We start from the raw sequence: 17,785 nt of genomic DNA on the forward strand, positions 1-17,785 counted from the left end.
TCGAAGGAGCTTAAGGGGGTGTTGATGTGCATCAGGCAGACAAAAATGAATGAGGTAGAACTTGGTTCAGTTGAAGCCCCAGAGTGTTGTACACCATGATGGGAGGTAGGAATAGATGTAAACAAATTGAGTTTATTGAGGAGGGCAGAACACTGCTGAGGCACCGACCAGGCAGTCGTGGTGTCAGGAATAAGATCACCCAACACCCCTAGTGGTGCCTGTACACTAACTCAGCTGCCGAGGACTGCAGGTCCTGTTTTGGAGCTGTTCTGAGACCCGGCAAGACCCAAGGGAGATGATCGTGTCAACTCCCATCCATCAGGGAGTTCTACAGAGCTGCCTTTAAGGAACAGTGAAACTGCTTGCACAGGCCAATAGACTGCGGGTGGTGTGGTGCAATCTAAGGCCAAGGTTCTTGATCATTGGCCCAGAGGTCAGACGTGAATTGGGGTCCGCAGTTGGAAGAAGGACCAGATGATATTTCTTCCAACGGCAAACCGAGCGACCCAGGTGCTGATGAATGCCCAAGTCACGTCCGCAGCCTTCATCGACGATAGACAACCTCTGGCCAGCTGGTGGTATGCTCCACCATGTGGACTCCCTGCAAATGGGTCAAGTGCTATACCTGCCCCTACATCTCTTCCCTCACCACATTGAGGGCCCCAAACAGTCCTTGCAGGTGAGGTCACAGTTAACCTGTGAGCCTGTTGGGGTTGTCTACTGTACCCGATGCACCCGATATGGCCTCCTATACGGTGAGGCCCAGCGTAGATTAGGGACGCCTTGGTGCGCATCCTCGCTCCAACTGCCACAGAAGGTGGGTTTTCACAGTGGTCACCATCTTAATTTTGCTCTCTATTCTCTTCTGATGTATCAGCCTGTGGCCTCCTCTATTATCATGATGAGACCTGTGTCAGATTAGAGGAGCAACACCTCATATTCTGTCTGTGTAGCTGCCAATGTGATGGCGTGAACATCGATTTCTTAATTCTGGTAATTTCTCCCCACTTCCCCTTCTTTCTTTTTCCATTCCAGTTCCCCTCTTACCCCTTCTCCTCTCCTGCTGGTCCCCTTCCTCCTTCTCTTTCTCCCATGGTCCACTGGCTTCTATCAGACCTTCTTCAGGCCTTTACCTCTTCCACCTATCACCTCCCAGTTTCTTTCCATACTCCTCCCCAACCTATGCACCTCCCTAAACATTAACTGTTTATTCTTCTCCAAAGATACTTACTGGCCTGCTGAGTTCCTCCAGCATTTTATGTGTGTTTCTCTTGATTTCCAGCATCTGCAGAATCTCTTGTGTTTATCAAGGATATCATCTTAGTTGCATGGATGTCTTTGATTCCTTGGAGTAGTTTACCCATTATGAATTGAAATTTGTGATCCCACTTGACAACTCGATACAAGCATATGACATTTTACTGGCTAGATCCGACCCTCCAGTTCATTATTTAGTTGTGCACAAGCGTGCAGCTAGTCCAGCCTACTGACATATTTGCAAATTTTCCAGCTCTGTGAGCAAATCTTGCAAAGTGGACAATGAATGTACCAATAATTCTGTTCTGAGTGATCTTGTAAATCCTCTGTACTTGAATTGTCTTCACTGCTTTCGTCACCATCACTGATGGAGTTGTCCAATCGCCTTGTTGGATTGCTTCCAGCAGTCCATTCTTTTCTTGATTGTTTGGTCTGTCCAGCACAGGGGTTCCAAACCTGGGGTTCACGGCCCCTTGATTCATAGTAGGGGACCGTGGCATAAAAAAGTTGGGAAAACCTGCATGGTGGCCTGAGCCAGAAGTAAATGGGTGTAGGTTCTGGACTAATGCAAACATAGGCTTTGCACCCAGAAATGCCAACTGTATTGAGTGAAAGAAATGTTACCCACATGGTGTCAAAAGCTTCTGTAGACCTAGTGGTATCTTACAAGGACTACAGACCTCCATTCCAAATGGTATTAGATGCCTCAAGTTGGTCAGTTCCTCAGCGATATTGGCTATTTTCTCTAATTTGCTCCAGTCACTCATTCTTTCCTTGCTGTGTTCTTGTACCATCTGGTGCAAAACTTCACTGTAGTATCTCTATAAACAATTGTTTGAGATTGTTTAAATGTCATTTCCTGTATACAAGTGTAATGGAGAATTAAATAATTGTTACTCCGGATCTAATGCAGCTAAAAAAGCACACTAAAAGATAAAGAACATAATAAAAAGCACAATAAATATAAATACCTGGGATAGCTTGTATTCATTGACTGAATGTACATACAGTAAAGTGACACTAGGAACAGAAGTGTCTGCTGATAAGTAGGGTGACTCTAACAGGAAATGATAAAGTGGTGGGTGGAGGTGTTGATCAACTTTACTGCTTGGAGAAATTAACTATTGCCAGTGAGCAATCTGCATCCATCTCATCATTTAATTTAAAGGTGATATTGTAATCACTGCCATTTGGCCCAAGTCTGCCACACTGCAGATCTGCATCTATTGCTGCACCCTTAGCAAGCGACAGGATGCAGATAATGTTTGCATTTGCGCACGCTTAGAGGCATTATCAACTCATTCACTAGAGCATAAGAGATGATGGGCTTCACACTCAATATCCACAAAACCCTTCACCACACTCCACTGCCAATGAAGGTTCTGGGGGAGACACTGTTAAATATGAGTCACTTTGCATGACTCAGAAACCAACTCTTAGCAGAAGCAGACATGAAGAAATTCACTACTGCCTTCATTTGGGGAAATGAGTAATCACGGATCAAGACCCCAAACCTAGCAGCAATGACCCCAGCCCTCTTAAATGTTTCTGAAACCTGATCTATCTGCACTAGAAGAAAATAACACTAATGTTCTAACCTCAAGTCCTCCAAGTTCTTTGGGAGGATCGCTAAACCCATATTTACATCCTCTCCCAGGCTGGCATCACCACTATTGGGGCCCAGTCTACACTTGCTCAGCCACGTTTGGCAGGCTACGTCATTTTCTTAACCTGATGCCAAACTCCTGAAACTGACGGCGAGAAGACACCGGGGGCATTGAAGAAAAGAATCAAGGAGGAGTTTTAAGTTCTTCCTTGAAGTGTAACATTTCTTCGGATGTTTGAGATCTTCTGAGCCACGATCAACTCAAAATGAAAAAGGAACATTTGGAGTGGTGTTGAGAAAATCGTGGTCAACACTGGCAGTGTACAGAGACTCAGCATAAGCAATAAAAGGAACTGATCACCATAAAATAACCACCTGCCAGCCCCATCTGCCAGTTCTGGCCTCATCTGTGAAAGAGTCTACGCTTTCCATATTGGCCTATTTAGTCAGCTCAAAACCCAGAAAGCAGAAGAAATTATTCCCTATTCCAGGCCACTGCTTAAGAATTTCTGAGTGCCTTTGTGCTTCTAGAACCCTAGACTGCTGATCACTCCATGGCTACTTTCCACAGTGGTTGACCTAGCTTTTTCCTACTTGTATATATGAATTACAAAGTGCACATTAGATACTGACCTGAATAGATTGGAGAAGCTGGATTTCTCCTTGGAATGGAGGTTCAGGAAGTATTTCATAAAGGTATTTTTTAAAAAATAGTTTGTTAGAGACAGCCACTGCTTGTGGAAAGTTCAAGAATCAAACAGCACAAGAAGAAGGTAGTTGGCAAAAGAACTATAAATGATGTGACAATTTATCAATGCACTAAGTGGTTAAAGTTATTTATAGATATTGATAGAAATCGTCGAGAATTGAATTCAAAAAGGAATAGATAAATGCTTGAAAGGTGGTTAAAGGTCTTGCAGAGCTTGTTAGGGTGGGTGAGATGACTAGCTAGAATGCTCTTGCATTGAACTGACATGGACTTAATGACCCAAGTAATGATCCATCATGTTGCAAGCTTCTGGTGATTCTGTCCAAATTTAGTTTTACTTGATACGCGAACTTTGAGGATAAGGATTCCTTAGGACCGTGTAAATAAAGCAATTAACAGAGTTAGCATTAAATTTGAATAATGATGAAATTATTCATAGAGATTTGCAGTGCAGGTGAAAGGGATATGCTGACAAAATGGGCTAATTGTCTTGCTTATGTGCTCAAGAAGGTACTACCTACATCTGGAAATTTTTTCTGCCTCCACAGCCCTTTCAAGCTGTGTTTTCAGACTCTCACTACAAAATGAGTGTGGGAGTGGGGGTAAAGAGTGAGGGAAGTTCTGAACTCTCCTCTAATTCATCTTGTCAGTTATATTTACTCCTTTTTGCTGAAGAATAACTCCTTTTTCACAGCACAATTCTCTCATAATTTTATACATCTTAATTAAATCTCCCCTCTGTCTCCTCTGTTGCAAAGTGATTCCAGCCTAGCCAGTTTCTTCTCTCAGCTTTAATTCTCCCCCCTGGGAATATCCTTGGCATCTTCATATGCTCCCAGATTGCTTGATATTTTATCTTCAATATCTGAGAAAATCAAGACCCTTTTACATAGAACTGCTTTATCCCATTGACACTTCTTTTTTATCCCTGAAATCTGAAATACTCCAGTTACATTTATGTAGCTGAGAGAATTAATTCACTTTCTCAGGCTCTTAAAAGGAAATCTGTTTACGCAATGCTAGTTTATTAGGAAATGTCACAAATAGGTGCTTTTTCTTTTTTGGGGGGGGGGGTGTAAATAATTGGGAGCAAATCCTATTTGTTGAAATGTAAATATGTAAACGTAGACTACCAGACAAATTGCATAGCATGAAAGAGATTTACGAATTTAAGCCATATTTTATGATTATGCTGTGCATTAATTCCTGATCTAATTCTCTGGCTATTATGTATCTTTATTATGTATATATTATATAGCTCATAATGTACTGTACTTAAGAAGATTGCTGAGTACAGTAAAACTTTGTAATACACAATCAGTACTTTGACAGTGCCAGACTGGCAAATTTCCTGGACTAATACCTTGATGCACTTCAAATTATCTTTTAAAAGTAGTATACAAGATTATAATATATATTCCAGAACTCAGTAAGTACAAAGGGAGCATAGAAAACCAGCTCCTGATCAGTTTGAAAGGAACGTGGGAACAAGGGCTCCAGACAATTTAATGGGAGCACAGCAAATATCATTTGCTAAGCCAAATACTGAGCCACTAGGCTTTTGAATAGTAAGGTTCTAGATTTTTGAAGATATACTGTACTCCTTTAGCTCTTTTAGGGATGAGGCCAAAGAATCATGTAATAAATTTTAAAACTACTTTGTTTTGTGTGTGTGTGTGTGTGTGTGTGTGTGTGCGCGCGCTCGCACATATCTGCATTTTCAATAATATTTAGGGTGCATCTGGGTGCCAGATATTTAAATATTTGCTAGGACAGCAACTTCTGTAAATGATTCTCTAATAAAATTACACAATGCATGCCAGTAGAAGTTTAGTATTGCAGCAGATAATGCATTTTTTACTGTTCTAGAAGCGGTCTTGTGTACTCAAACAATAAATGTATCTTTGGACAGTGGGCCATTTATTAAGTAGAGTGATATACCTATAAGCACAAATAGGATGTTACAGCTGACCGAGACTACAGGCCCTCCAGCCCATGATGTGTAGACTTTTAAAACGTACTACCACCGTTGTTTTTTTTCCCCTATATGCCTATTCATGAGTCTCTTGAATGGATCAGTCTCTACTATGACCCCTGCAGTGTGTTACAGGCACCTACCACTCTGTACAAAAAAAAAGCCTTCTAACGTATTCCCTAAATGTCCCTTTAAAAAGGTGATCTCTGGTATTAGTCATTGCTGCGATGGGGAAAAGGCGCTGGCTGTCCACTCTCTGCCTCTTTGTTTTCATTAGTTGAGCCCCTTAGTGATTTTGAATGTTTATGACATTATTACATTTTTGTTGACAACCAGTGAGGTTCATCTAGTTATCATCTACTGTAATTAGGCTGGATCACATGATATATTGGCAAAAGACTGCATATGAGACTGCCCTATAATAATCTCGGGACAGTGGAAAATTTGTTTGCAGTGTTTGATGTGAATCAGTCATCAGCATCTTTATCTGTTTATTCTCTGGTCAAATTTTGAATTGTCTCTTGGCCATTATTTGTGTTGTGCTTATTGAAATGTCTAGGAAAATAACGAATGAATTCAGCTCATGGCTATTTGATTCGTTTCAACCATGTAACAAAATTTCCAAAAATGGTTGGAGTGGGGGAATGTGGTGCAGAGTTGTCTGAGTAAGGCAACTCTTTAACCCAGTTCATGCTGAGTACAGGAATTGGATCCGTAGTTCTGTTATAAATAACAGATTGTATTGCAGAAGACCTGCTAATTAGACCAGGTCCTTTGATGTGAAAATTAAAGCTGTGAAAGGTTTGTGATTTCAGAAAAACCCTGAAAATATTTGGTAGTTTTATTTTGTAATGCAAAGAGATGCCAAAGCACATTTCCAAATCAATGCTAGCTGTGTCGGTAACTAAATTCCAATTCCTCTTTCTCATGCATCTTTTCAGTGAAGCTGTTTTTTTCCTCACTGTCAAAGGATCCAGTCAGCTGTGTTGGGATACCAACTTGGAGCTTACAGCTTCCCTTCTCCAAGAAGCTAGAAGCCTGAAACTGAATTTGTTGCAGCATCACCCACTGCTTTTTACCCTTGGTAGACCATAAAAATGCAAAGCTTATTTTTATGTTCTTCTTATGAAATATCATTATTTTATTTTGTAGTCAATTGAATTGGATTTCAGAGTCATCTTTGTTGCAGTAATATAGTGATTTAATACTGCCAGCCTGAGATAAATTTCCATCACATGAGTGGAAAGTGCATCTGGGGCCCACACGATGCAGAAGCTCATTGTAGACCTGCAGCGTGTAAAGAACAAGAGACTTCATATAATCTTTGATTTTTGTTTGCTGTTCCTCTGCCTGACTGTTGGGAAAACCGCTTAACCAATATATCTTGGGATGGCCATATCAACAATCGGAAATGTCTGCATATTCATATGTTTTGATTTGTTTGAAAAATTTGCACATGACACTTGGGCATGAGTTGTGATGGAACAAGAAGCTTGAGTTCTGCTCTTAAAGCAGTTAATTTTTTAATCAAAAATCAGTTGACTATGTATAGTTTGATCTTTGTCATGACTCCAATGCTGTGCCTCAGATGATTGCTGTGAAGTATTATCAATGCAGCATTCCCATTAAAATATTTGACTACTTTTGCTGTTCTGCAAATGTACAGGACACTGATAAAGCCACACTTGGGGTATTGCATGCAGTTCTAGTCTCCTTAGTTGAGGAAGGATATACTGGATTTGGAGGCAGTGCAGAGGAGGTTCACCAGGTTGGTACCAGAGATGAGATGAGGAGATTAGACTATGAGGAGAGATTGAGTCGCCTGGCACTGTACACACTGGAATTCAGAAAAATAATCTTATACAAACATATAAAACTATGAAAGGGATAGATAAGATAGAGGCAGGAAAGTTGTTTCCACTGGTAGGTGAGACAAGAACTAGGGAACATAGCCTCAAGATTCAGGGAAATAGATTTAGGATAGAGATGAGGAGGAACTGCTTTTCTCGGAGAGTATGAATTTGTGGAATTCTGTGCCCAATGAAGCAGTGGAGGCTACCTCAGTAAACATATTTAAGACAAGCTTGGATCAATTTTTGCATAGTCGGGGAGTTAGGGGTTACGGGGAAAAGGCAGGTAGGTGGAGATGAGTCCCTGGCCAGATCAGCCATGCTCCTATTGAATAGCAGAGCAGGCTTGATGGGCTGGATGGCCGACTCCTGCTCCTATTCCCTATTTCTTATGTTCTTTCTCTTTCTCTTATATTTCTTCTTTCTTTCTTTTTGAATCTTTTTATTAATTTTTAAACAAACATAAATGAAGCATGAATACAGAGAGTTTGAGAGTACATAGTTAATAGTTTAAATAAACATTCAAATAGATGATAATCCATATATAATAACCTCCCAAACTCATAGTAATTACGAACAAAAGAAGTAAAAAAAAACAACTAACATGGACGATTGCATTATGTCAAATTTATATTTCTTTATCCTTTTCCTCTGAATCTCTGAAAATGAAATCATGTTGCCTTAGCTTTGAATACTTTTCAACTTGTCCATGTACATTATTAAATAACTAATTACAGCATTTGCTGTAATGAAATAAATAGTTTCATTTTCAATTACATTAAATTATGTTACAGCACATCAGAGCTAATGTAATACTAATACTTAAGATTGCTTTTTAATTAGATCCAATAAATGTAAAAATATTATCATCTTAATATTCAGCTGAGGGAACACTGATATATTTGATGTGTAGGTTTAATTGTGGATTATATATACCATAATGCACAGACTAAATTGCATCCTTTTTATTGCCCCTTCTACTTGTCAACAGCAAACCTTCTACCCAGCAATAGTTAGTACAGCACAAAGCTTCATACAGCTCCAGCTGAGGTCAAACACTCAAATCCTAGCCTCTTGAGGGCTTTTCTCTGTGTTGCCAGTGTACTGGTAAAACAGACTTTAAACTCTTGTCAGCGGAGCTGCTGGTGCATGCATCATAGTCCCACTCAAATAAACCTGTCACAACATAAACTCGCAGGGTAGCAAAGAGGACAAGGGCAGGCCTCTAGCTTTTTATTCGAGCATCACCAAACGTGCACGGAGTATACAATTACTTCAATATTATTGAGCAAGCCTAAGGAGCTGAATCTCTGCTACATCACATTCCTTTAGTAATTTGTTGAAGTACTGCTAAGGATGCTCTAAGGGCTTTAAATAGTCACTGCAGTCAGGCTCCTTTCTGCCTTACTTAATTCATTTTTTTCACGTTAACCCTTGCTAAGCTCTTAATACTGAGGTGGTGCTTTTTTATTGTCAGTTATTTTTAGTAGCTGTCTTGTTTGCCGAGTGGCAGAAGACCAATTTAATGAGTCTTAATGTAGCTTCCTGCAGTAATGTGCTGCTGTTTCATGTAAAACAACTTAAATTTCTTGGTATTTAAGGACTATTCAGTGTTCATGGAAGTAGTTAAATTTATTCTCTGTTAATGGGCTACACTATGCTCTACCAATGCTTGTGCATTTTTAAATTTTGTATCTGTTAGTTGTTCATTTTTTCCACAATTTTGAACTGGTACCTGAATTACAATCCAACCCATTCTACTAGCAATCTGTGCATGAAACAATTAGATTGAAAAAAACTACAGAATGTTGTGCTGGGAAAGTAAATGCCCAGAGCCCTAGTCCATGCTTGCCAAGATTTGAAGTTTTAAGGAATTTTTAAACAGTTGCAAACAGTTCTGTACAAAAACGAACATTTGTTTCTTTTGGTTACAATTATACATTTTAGAAAGAAAGTATTTAAAGTGGCAGATGAATTGTTAAACATCATTGCTGTGAAGAACATGCAGCAAGTTCATATAAATATTAACTGTATGTATATTCACTTGGATCTTGATAATTCAGTTGGTCTCAGAGTTTAAAATCATGAAGCACATCCTCAATTTGCTGTGTAAGTTAGTATTTAAATGGGGCAAGTCACTAATGTAGGCAAATCGCTGTACATTGGGAGGCTTAATTACATTTAAGAGTTGATATTTGGATTTCCAGGGCACAAAACCTGATGGAGTTGATAGCTGAGGAAGTGCATCTTGTGGTGCAGAAATGCTCATTCAAGCCCACAACAAAGCTTTTGCTGCTTCATGGCTTATCTGTCCAACTGGAGTCCATGTTTTGCCCCAGTTCCCCTCTGGATTTTACCAACCAATTGCTAATATCTCATTTGCTCATTTTTGATTGCCCTATTCTCCCCCCTCCCCCCTCTTTCCATTGCACCTTGACCATTTATTCTGGTAGTCCTTGCTCATGCATGGAAAACGTTGCCTCTCGGGTTCCCTTTCCACTCTCACCCTGAACCTACTGTACGTCTCCTAGTTTTGGACTCCCTTACCCTGGGGAAAAGATTGTTACTATCCACAGCAGCTGGTGTAATGCGATTACAGCGCCAGCATCCTGGGTTCAATTCTGCCACTGTCTTTAGGAATTATACATTCTCCCTATGACTGTGTGGGTTTCTTCTGGGTGATCATTCCAAAGGTTAATTGGTCACATTGGGTGGTGTGGGTCTGGGCTTGTTGGGCTAGAAGGGCCTGTTACTGTGCTGTATCTCTAACTTAAAATATTCTGTCAGAGTTTTAAACACTTCTACAAGGTTAACCCTCTTTCTCCAAGGAATAAGACCTAGCCTGGACAAATTGTCCCTATAACTCAAGTCACCTGGTCCGAGCAACATACTCTTAAATTTTTCTTGCAATCTTTCTAGTGAATCACATTTTTCCTGTTACACAGAACTAAACATGGTACTCCAAATGTGACCTTGCCATCTTTCCAAAATGGATCACCTCACACATCTTTATTGAAATCCATTTGCCACTCTTTTGGCACACTTCTGTAACTGATCACAATTCCTTTGTAATCTCCGATAGCCTTCTTCACTATCATCAACATCCAATTTCATGTCATCCACAAGCTTACTGACCAAGCCTTGTGTATTCACATCCAAATCATTTGTATAAATAACTAATAACAAGGGTCTCAAAACTGGCTCCTGCAGCACATCATTTGTCACCAGCCTCAAAGAAATCAATTTCAACTACACCCTCCACTTCCAGGCCAATTGTGAATCAGTCTAACTAGCATTCCCTGAATTCTATGGGACTAACCTTCCAACCCAGTCTATCATGTGGGGTCTTTTCAAATACCTTGCCAAATCCCAATGGACAGCTTCCATTGCCCTACCCTCATTTACGTTTTTGCTTACCTTTCAAAAGTCTCTGAAACATGCACAATGCCATGCTGACTCCACCTAATCAGGCTCTGTGTATCCAAATTCTGGTAAATCCTGGTCCCTCCAGCAACTCAGTATTCTGTTACTGATGTTAGGCCGACTGGCTTGTAGTTACTTAGTCTTGTCATTGCTACCCTTAAGCGACAGAGCATTGGCAACCTTTCAAGCTTTAGGAACTTCACTGTTGGGTACTGATGAAGCAAAAACAGTATCTCTGCAAGGACCTCCGCAATTTATTCTCTGGCCTCCACAAAGTCAGAAGATGTTGTCGGTCAGGCTCTGGCAATTTATTCACCTTAATATGCTGGAAGGCCTGAAAATATCCTCCAAAACTTCTCCAGTGTTTTTCTCCTTATCTCTTGAATAACCATGATTTTCTTCTCAGTAGGCACTGGGAAGAAGTATTTGTTTAAAAATCCCACCCATGATTAATTAACTCACTAATCCACATGTCTACAGAAGGTGGGAGGAAACTGGAGCACCTGAAGAAAACCCATGGAGTGAGCAGACAGACGGACAGCAGTATTGAACCCAAAACACCTGCTTTGTAATAGTGTTGCACTAAAAGCTACATTACTATGCTGCTTGTAACTGTCTTGAGCCTTCTGCATCTCAGGATGTAGATGCCCTAAGGGACCTGCTCTCTCCATAGAAACCCTTTAACACTTTGTACAGCTATAGAACATCTTGGGATTTTCCTTAACCTTACCTGCCAGATCCATCTCATACCCTCTCTGCGCTCCTGATTTCCCTGTTAAGAGGATTCTTACTCTTTTGTAGTCATGAAATATCCCCAAGTGTCCTTGATTAGAGCGCTATGCTGCTGGTAGTTCCACCTGATAGCCGACTGCTGGGGTAGAAAATACTTCTACTCTTAAATTTGATAGGATGATACAAAACCCCCTACCCTCCCACCTTCATCTTTTCATGAATAGAGCCATAAATTATTAGCTGTAAAAGAGTGGGTGATTTTTTTTTTGAAAAATGTATTTCCCAGTAAATGCTCAATGCACATTTTCTATTTTTTTCACACATTTCATGCAACTTTATTTTTTTCACAGCAGCAGCAGCAACTGCAAGCTCAACATTTATCGCATGGTCATGCACTTCCAGTTCCCCTTACTCCGCACCCATCTGGATTGCAGCCTCCAGGAATCCCGTCTGTTGGAAGCAGTGCTGGACTACTGGCATTATCAAATGCTATGAAGGATGAGAAGAAACACCATGAAACAGACCATCAAAGAGGTAACACAATGTTTGAAACTGGAGTTGAAGTAGAATATAATTTCAAAATGGGAATCTGATTGTTAATCTCTTTCTTTAGTAACATAGTAATGGGAGTAGGCTATTTAGCTTTCCAGGCTTTTAACTCTTCAGCTAAATTGCTGCTAATTTGTTTCTTGGCTCCATCAAATTATCTTGGTTTTGTATCTCATAATACTCTTAATATGTTTTGAAATTTTTAATTTTAACAGTGATTCTTTACCTTCTTGCTTTCCTATTTCTCCTTTAAAATTTGTGATATTAAAATCACTTCTCTGAAGCAATGTTAAATATTTTTCATTAAATTTTAGGCCATTTGATGAAGTATGAAGTTGAGACAAAATGTTGTAGTTTGTTGTGTGTCAGAGGTTGAATGTTGCTTTGTCTACAGCGCAGTTTAAAGATCAGTACCGCACTCCAAAGTCATCCCAACTAGAGAGCTATTGCATTGTTCAGGGTAGTTTTTTATAGCTTGGCTTTAGTTTGCTAAGTCTGAATTTTTTTTTAATGCCAAACAAGCAGGATTGATGTATATTCACCCACTTGGAATTAACCAAGAATAAAATACCTTAAATTGTTTGCATTAAGTAATCTGGAACCCCTACTGGATCAATTGAGAGGCAGTGTTGTAACTGAAATATTTTTCCTCATACACATTTGTAAGGAAAGGAGAATAGTGAACTGAATGATTCCTTTATAATGCTATCTGTTGTTTAATGTGTACATGTTTTGACGTAGGAAATAATAGTTGGGTGTCTTTTAGACTGTAACTTTGTTTCTCATTCAACAATTGACTGAATTTGCCAAATTACAGCATCCTCTTGCTTTAGATTTGGTGAATAATTATAAATAAATCTGCAATGTCAACAGTCTCTTATTACTGTAAAGGCATCAGCTTCTTCATTGATGGTGAGTGCTGCCAGTGGTGAAGCTAATTGGGTCCCTAAAGTGACACTTAAATCTCAGTTTGCCATTAGTGCCTTATGAACTTACCTCCATCTCTTTCCCCTGCCTGTTTGTATAGTCATTTTATGCTCCTTGAAAGGTTATATTTATTTTTAAGGGACCACTCCAATATAAATAAGGATGATTTTGCAATAAGGAAATATGCTAAATTGTAGAACTGCTTGAATAGTTATCCACCTGCTTTCTTCATTAATCCATGGGTGAGATAAATTTATCCATGGTACATTATCATTGATTAGTCAGTCTCTCTGTGTGGAGTCTGATAATATATTCAGCTACCTTCTTTAAGAGGATTAGTAATAGCTTCTACTTCTTTTTCCAATGGATTAATTTCCTGCTTCATTCTTGCAAGCAGGAGCCAGATAGATCATGAAACAACGTGGTTAATTTGTTCTTCAGCCTTGAAGATCACAAATTTTATGAAATCATCAAGAACAAACTTTCACCTTTGTTTTAGTTTTGAGAGTTCTTGTTAAGCAAAGAAACAACACTGCCGAACAATATACAATTGGCAAAAGTGCAAGTACCATTGTATACAAAGTAGTTCGGTCTACCCTGTCATAATAACTGTTATATTACTATATCATTTATATTTTGTTTGTTGCCAATGTAAAGTAATACATATCTTGGGAGGTTTGGGAGGCAGGGGGGTAAAGACTGCAGATATCACCTGATGCGAATTTCGAACTTGAATCCCAAGCTGTAAATGTGCAAGTGAAAGGATGTGAAACTGTACTTACTGGGAAACAACACATCTGGTGATTAGATAAGCTGACAATCATGATAACAGGTGCTTGTTTTTTCCCTCCCACCCCATTCCCCACTTCCCACTTTTCCTGCTCTTTTCTTGATTGCAACCTCGCTCATTTATTTAATGATGTGGCTTCCTATGAGAACAGACAGAGACTCAGTAAAGGTAGGTTTCAACAATTTTTTTTACAAGGGGATAAAAATTCAGTCTTTGGACAGCTTCTTGTTTTTGCCCTTTTGACTTTTATTTATAGTCCCATATACTTTCTGATATTGCTGTGGTACAAGAATACTTTGGTTGTCATATTGCCAACGATAACTTTAGATCTGTGTCTAAACATGCTTTCATTTTAGAGCTGAGGCTCCAATGGGAAATCAATGGGAAACCCATTATCTTGGAACACCAGCCTTTTCATTTTTAGTTTACCAGCATACTGTGAGTCCATGTTGGTGGGTTAATGAGAAATAAGTACATTTTCTTGCAGTTTTTGATTGACCTTGGAAATGAGGAGAACCTGACAGCCTGGAAATGTATTCCTGTGTTTTGTTATATTGTTTTTATTGGTGGTAGGGACAATACACAGCAGCAGTTTCTAACATAATACTGCCTACCTCATTGTGTGGATTAATCACCAAGAGCGTTTTATAGAGACATTGCATTTCAAATACATTTTACTTTTTAAAAAATGTCATAGGGCAATACAGTACTGAAATAGGCCCTTCATCGCACTGGGTCTGCACTGACAGATATCCTATTTACACTAATTCTACAGTAGTCCCATTTTTTTTAAGTTCTCACCACATACTTGGTGAATCTCCTTGTATTTTACCATTCACCTTCACACGAGGGCTGGTTTAGAATGGCCAACATGCATGTTGTTGGGATGCGGGAGGAAACTAGCGTACTTGGCAGAAATCCATTTGATCACCGGGGAAACAAAAACTACACCCACACCCAGACAGCACCCAGGGTCAGGATTGAACCTGAGTATCTGGTGCTGTGAGGCATTGGCTCCTCTGGCTGCTGCACTGCGTGACCCTCCTATGGGTATTTGACTAAAAGTAATTAAGCATGAGATTTGTCACCTGAATGTGCAATATTTGCTAAAGAAATAAGAGCTTTCATTTACAGAACACCTTTTACACCATGTTCAGAAAGTCACAGAGCTTAGAACAACCTCTGTGATTTTGTTTTGAAATGAATGAATTATTATAATATAAGCAAATGTAAAAGTCAGTTTTTATAAAGGAATATTTCACAAACTGCAGCCGAGGTAAATAACTAGTTAATCTACTTTTTGGAGCTATTCAGTGAAGGGAAGATATTTTGAATGTATAGGACAATTTCATGCCTGGCTCTTATACATGGTCTTGTTTTAAATTCACCTTGGCTGGTGGACAGTTCTCTGTTTAACATTGTAGGCAAAGTATACAATGTGTGTTCTACCTGTAGTGTTTGAAGCAACTTCTGGCTCAGAGCAGAAATATATTTCCCCTTGTTTGTAATTACAACTAGCATTGGTCATAATATCCAAGTGTTTAGGTCTTTGGTAGACAGTGAGCAGTTCCCTGTGAATCTATTAAATTTGATGTGATATCTTGCTGCTCCATATAGAGGTAGGCGATGGCAGCTGATTAAACTGTTGTTAACATGTACAAGTTTTTAACTTCAATACTTCTGCCATTGTGTGTCCTACTTCTGCTTGGCTTACGCCTGGGTGCTTGCTTCATGTGAGTGTACTGTCTGTTTTGTACCATCCAATGCAAAGAATGGAAAAATATTTGCTGGGTCAAGCCATCCTACGTGTCCTATCTCATTAAGAGAGTGATTTATATATGCAAGATACATTTTTGCCTCCTGGTAGATTATTTCTTTGTGGTTAAAAGAAAGCAGACAGTTTGATGGAATTGGAACTTTTCTTAACATCTGATGTATTGGAGTGCTTACTACTTATTTGCCCAGACCCAGATGGTTTGAATTTGATTTTGTAAGAACCAAGATCTTCAGTGTGTATGTACGATTGAAAGGCAGGTTTTGAAAATGGCAATCGAGCTGAAGTACTGAAATAAATTATAGTAAAAAATGTAATGTTCTTTTGGAAATTTGAGCTTTTCTGATAAGTCTATTTGATACACACATTTTCTTTACAGAGCATTTAGATCACATTTTAATGCAAAATATTCTTCAGTGCTTGTGTTTGTTTTAATTTGTAATAAATCAAAATTGCTTCATGCTTGCTTCACAAGTAAATGACTTTTTAATTAATCTCATTAGTGATTTTAATGGAAGTGGAAGACTGTTGGACAGAAAAAAATGTAGCATCTAGTCTGAAACTAATATACCTTTAAACTAATATACCTTTAATTAGCAATTTGTGTAAATGTAGCTTTTGACCATCTTCTGTCTTATAAATTGAGTTTAAAACAATAAATTGGTTGCTGCTTAAATCTTTACAGTTGCATTCTTCTCCTTGCTGTAACTTCTACCCTGAACTCTCAATTTTTCCCCACTCACCAGAGTTCCATGAACAAGTTAGTCTTTCCTGTCGAGAAACAGAAGCCCTGTCTCCTGCTTGACTAGCAGGTACCCCAACCGTCACACTAATGATGCGCTTGGCAGTGGACCATTGAGATTGTTCTAACCATCATGACCCAGTACTGATAGACATCTCCGTTGTATGCACTTTCCAAAGGGCTACTGGAAATTGATCTGATATTTTATGACCCCTGACATTCAAGACATTAATAATATAATGCCCTGACTATAGCCTTTTTAAAAAAAAATTAAAAAAATTTCACTAACTTTAAAGCTCAGATGCACTAGGTCTAGATAAAGTAATTACACAAAGGCCTAGAAGTTCCTCTGTGCACTGCTTGTTAAAGAATACTGCATTACCTTCATGCAAGGCTGTGCAAATGATACTGCACACCAAACTTAATACAGTATTGTTACAATGGAATTTCCAGACCTTGTATCTTGTATACATGAAGAAGGACTTTATTGGGCCGAATACTATGTATGAAGTGTAAGTAATTTTATGTGCCCCCCACCCCCACCACCCCGGCCTACTGATTGAAGTGATTGGATCAGTTTGGGTGATAACCAACAGCCATTGTGATGATGGACTTTTAGAAGTAAGCATCCAGGCCAAACAACCTACAATCAGGGCCTTCCCACCTACAGATGGGAGATGGGCAATATCACAATCATTCCTGAAAGTTGTGAGCATTGTTTCACTGCCAGATCCCTCGCTAAGGAAGGACCTTTTAATTAACCTAGAGCAGGTATTCACCAGATGTGACTGTGGCATATACAGATGGGCACTTGCAGTCATTCGTGCATTGATGTTGCAGGTTCTGTTCAGTCGCTTTATTTAAATATTTTTTTTGAGTGGAGAACTGCTATAGATACCAAAACTTACTGTCTTGAAGGAAATAAGTCATTTGGTTACACAATTTGAGCATTTTTGAACAAAAGGGTGACAGTGAGTAGGGAACAAACTGGTATACTTTGCTGTGAGAGAGGACAAAATTGCATTGTGGCTAAAGGGAAAATGTTTTTAGTACTAGAAGTTTAGCAACTCGTCAGAATAATGTATTTTAGGATGAAAAGTTTGTTCATCATACAAAAGAACGGCACAGAAACAGGCCCTTCGGCCCATCTAGTCCATGTCAAACCATTTAAACTGCATACTCCCATTGACCTGCACTGGGACCATAGCCACCCATACCCCTACAGTTCATGTACCTGTTCAGGTTCCCCTTAAACTTTACACTTTTCACCCTTAACCCATGATGTCTAGTTGTAGTCCCACCCAATCTCAGTAAGGAGAATGCCTGCTTACTTTTATACCCATCTATACCCATCATAATTTTGCATACCTCTATCAAATCTCTTCTCCATCTTCTACGTTCCAAGGAATAAAGACATTGTTGTCAGCATTTCAAAATGCAATAGCTTGCTA

At 39.2% G+C, this 17,785-nt stretch overlaps 1 protein-coding gene across 8 annotated transcripts in view; it reads left to right on the top strand.

Annotated features, from left to right (window-relative positions):
• The window catches only part of LOC132394075 (transducin-like enhancer protein 4), a 149,280-nt gene that overhangs the window by 79,102 nt on the left and 52,393 nt on the right, over positions 1-17,785 (top strand). For 5 of the 8 annotated variants that reach the window (XM_059969781.1, XM_059969776.1, XM_059969774.1 and 2 more), the window contains 2 exons: positions 11,903-12,086; positions 13,970-13,986. In XM_059969781.1, coding sequence (XP_059825764.1) covers positions 11,903-12,086; positions 13,970-13,986 — 201 coding nt within the window. The remainder of the gene's footprint in view (positions 1-11,902; positions 12,087-13,969; positions 13,987-17,785) is intronic. The other 3 variants (XM_059969777.1, XM_059969775.1, XM_059969779.1) reach the window with 1 other exon arrangement.

This window comes from Hypanus sabinus, chromosome 5 (assembly GCF_030144855.1).
Source record: "Hypanus sabinus isolate sHypSab1 chromosome 5, sHypSab1.hap1, whole genome shotgun sequence".
NCBI classification, from domain to species: Eukaryota; Metazoa; Chordata; class Chondrichthyes; order Myliobatiformes; family Dasyatidae; genus Hypanus; species Hypanus sabinus.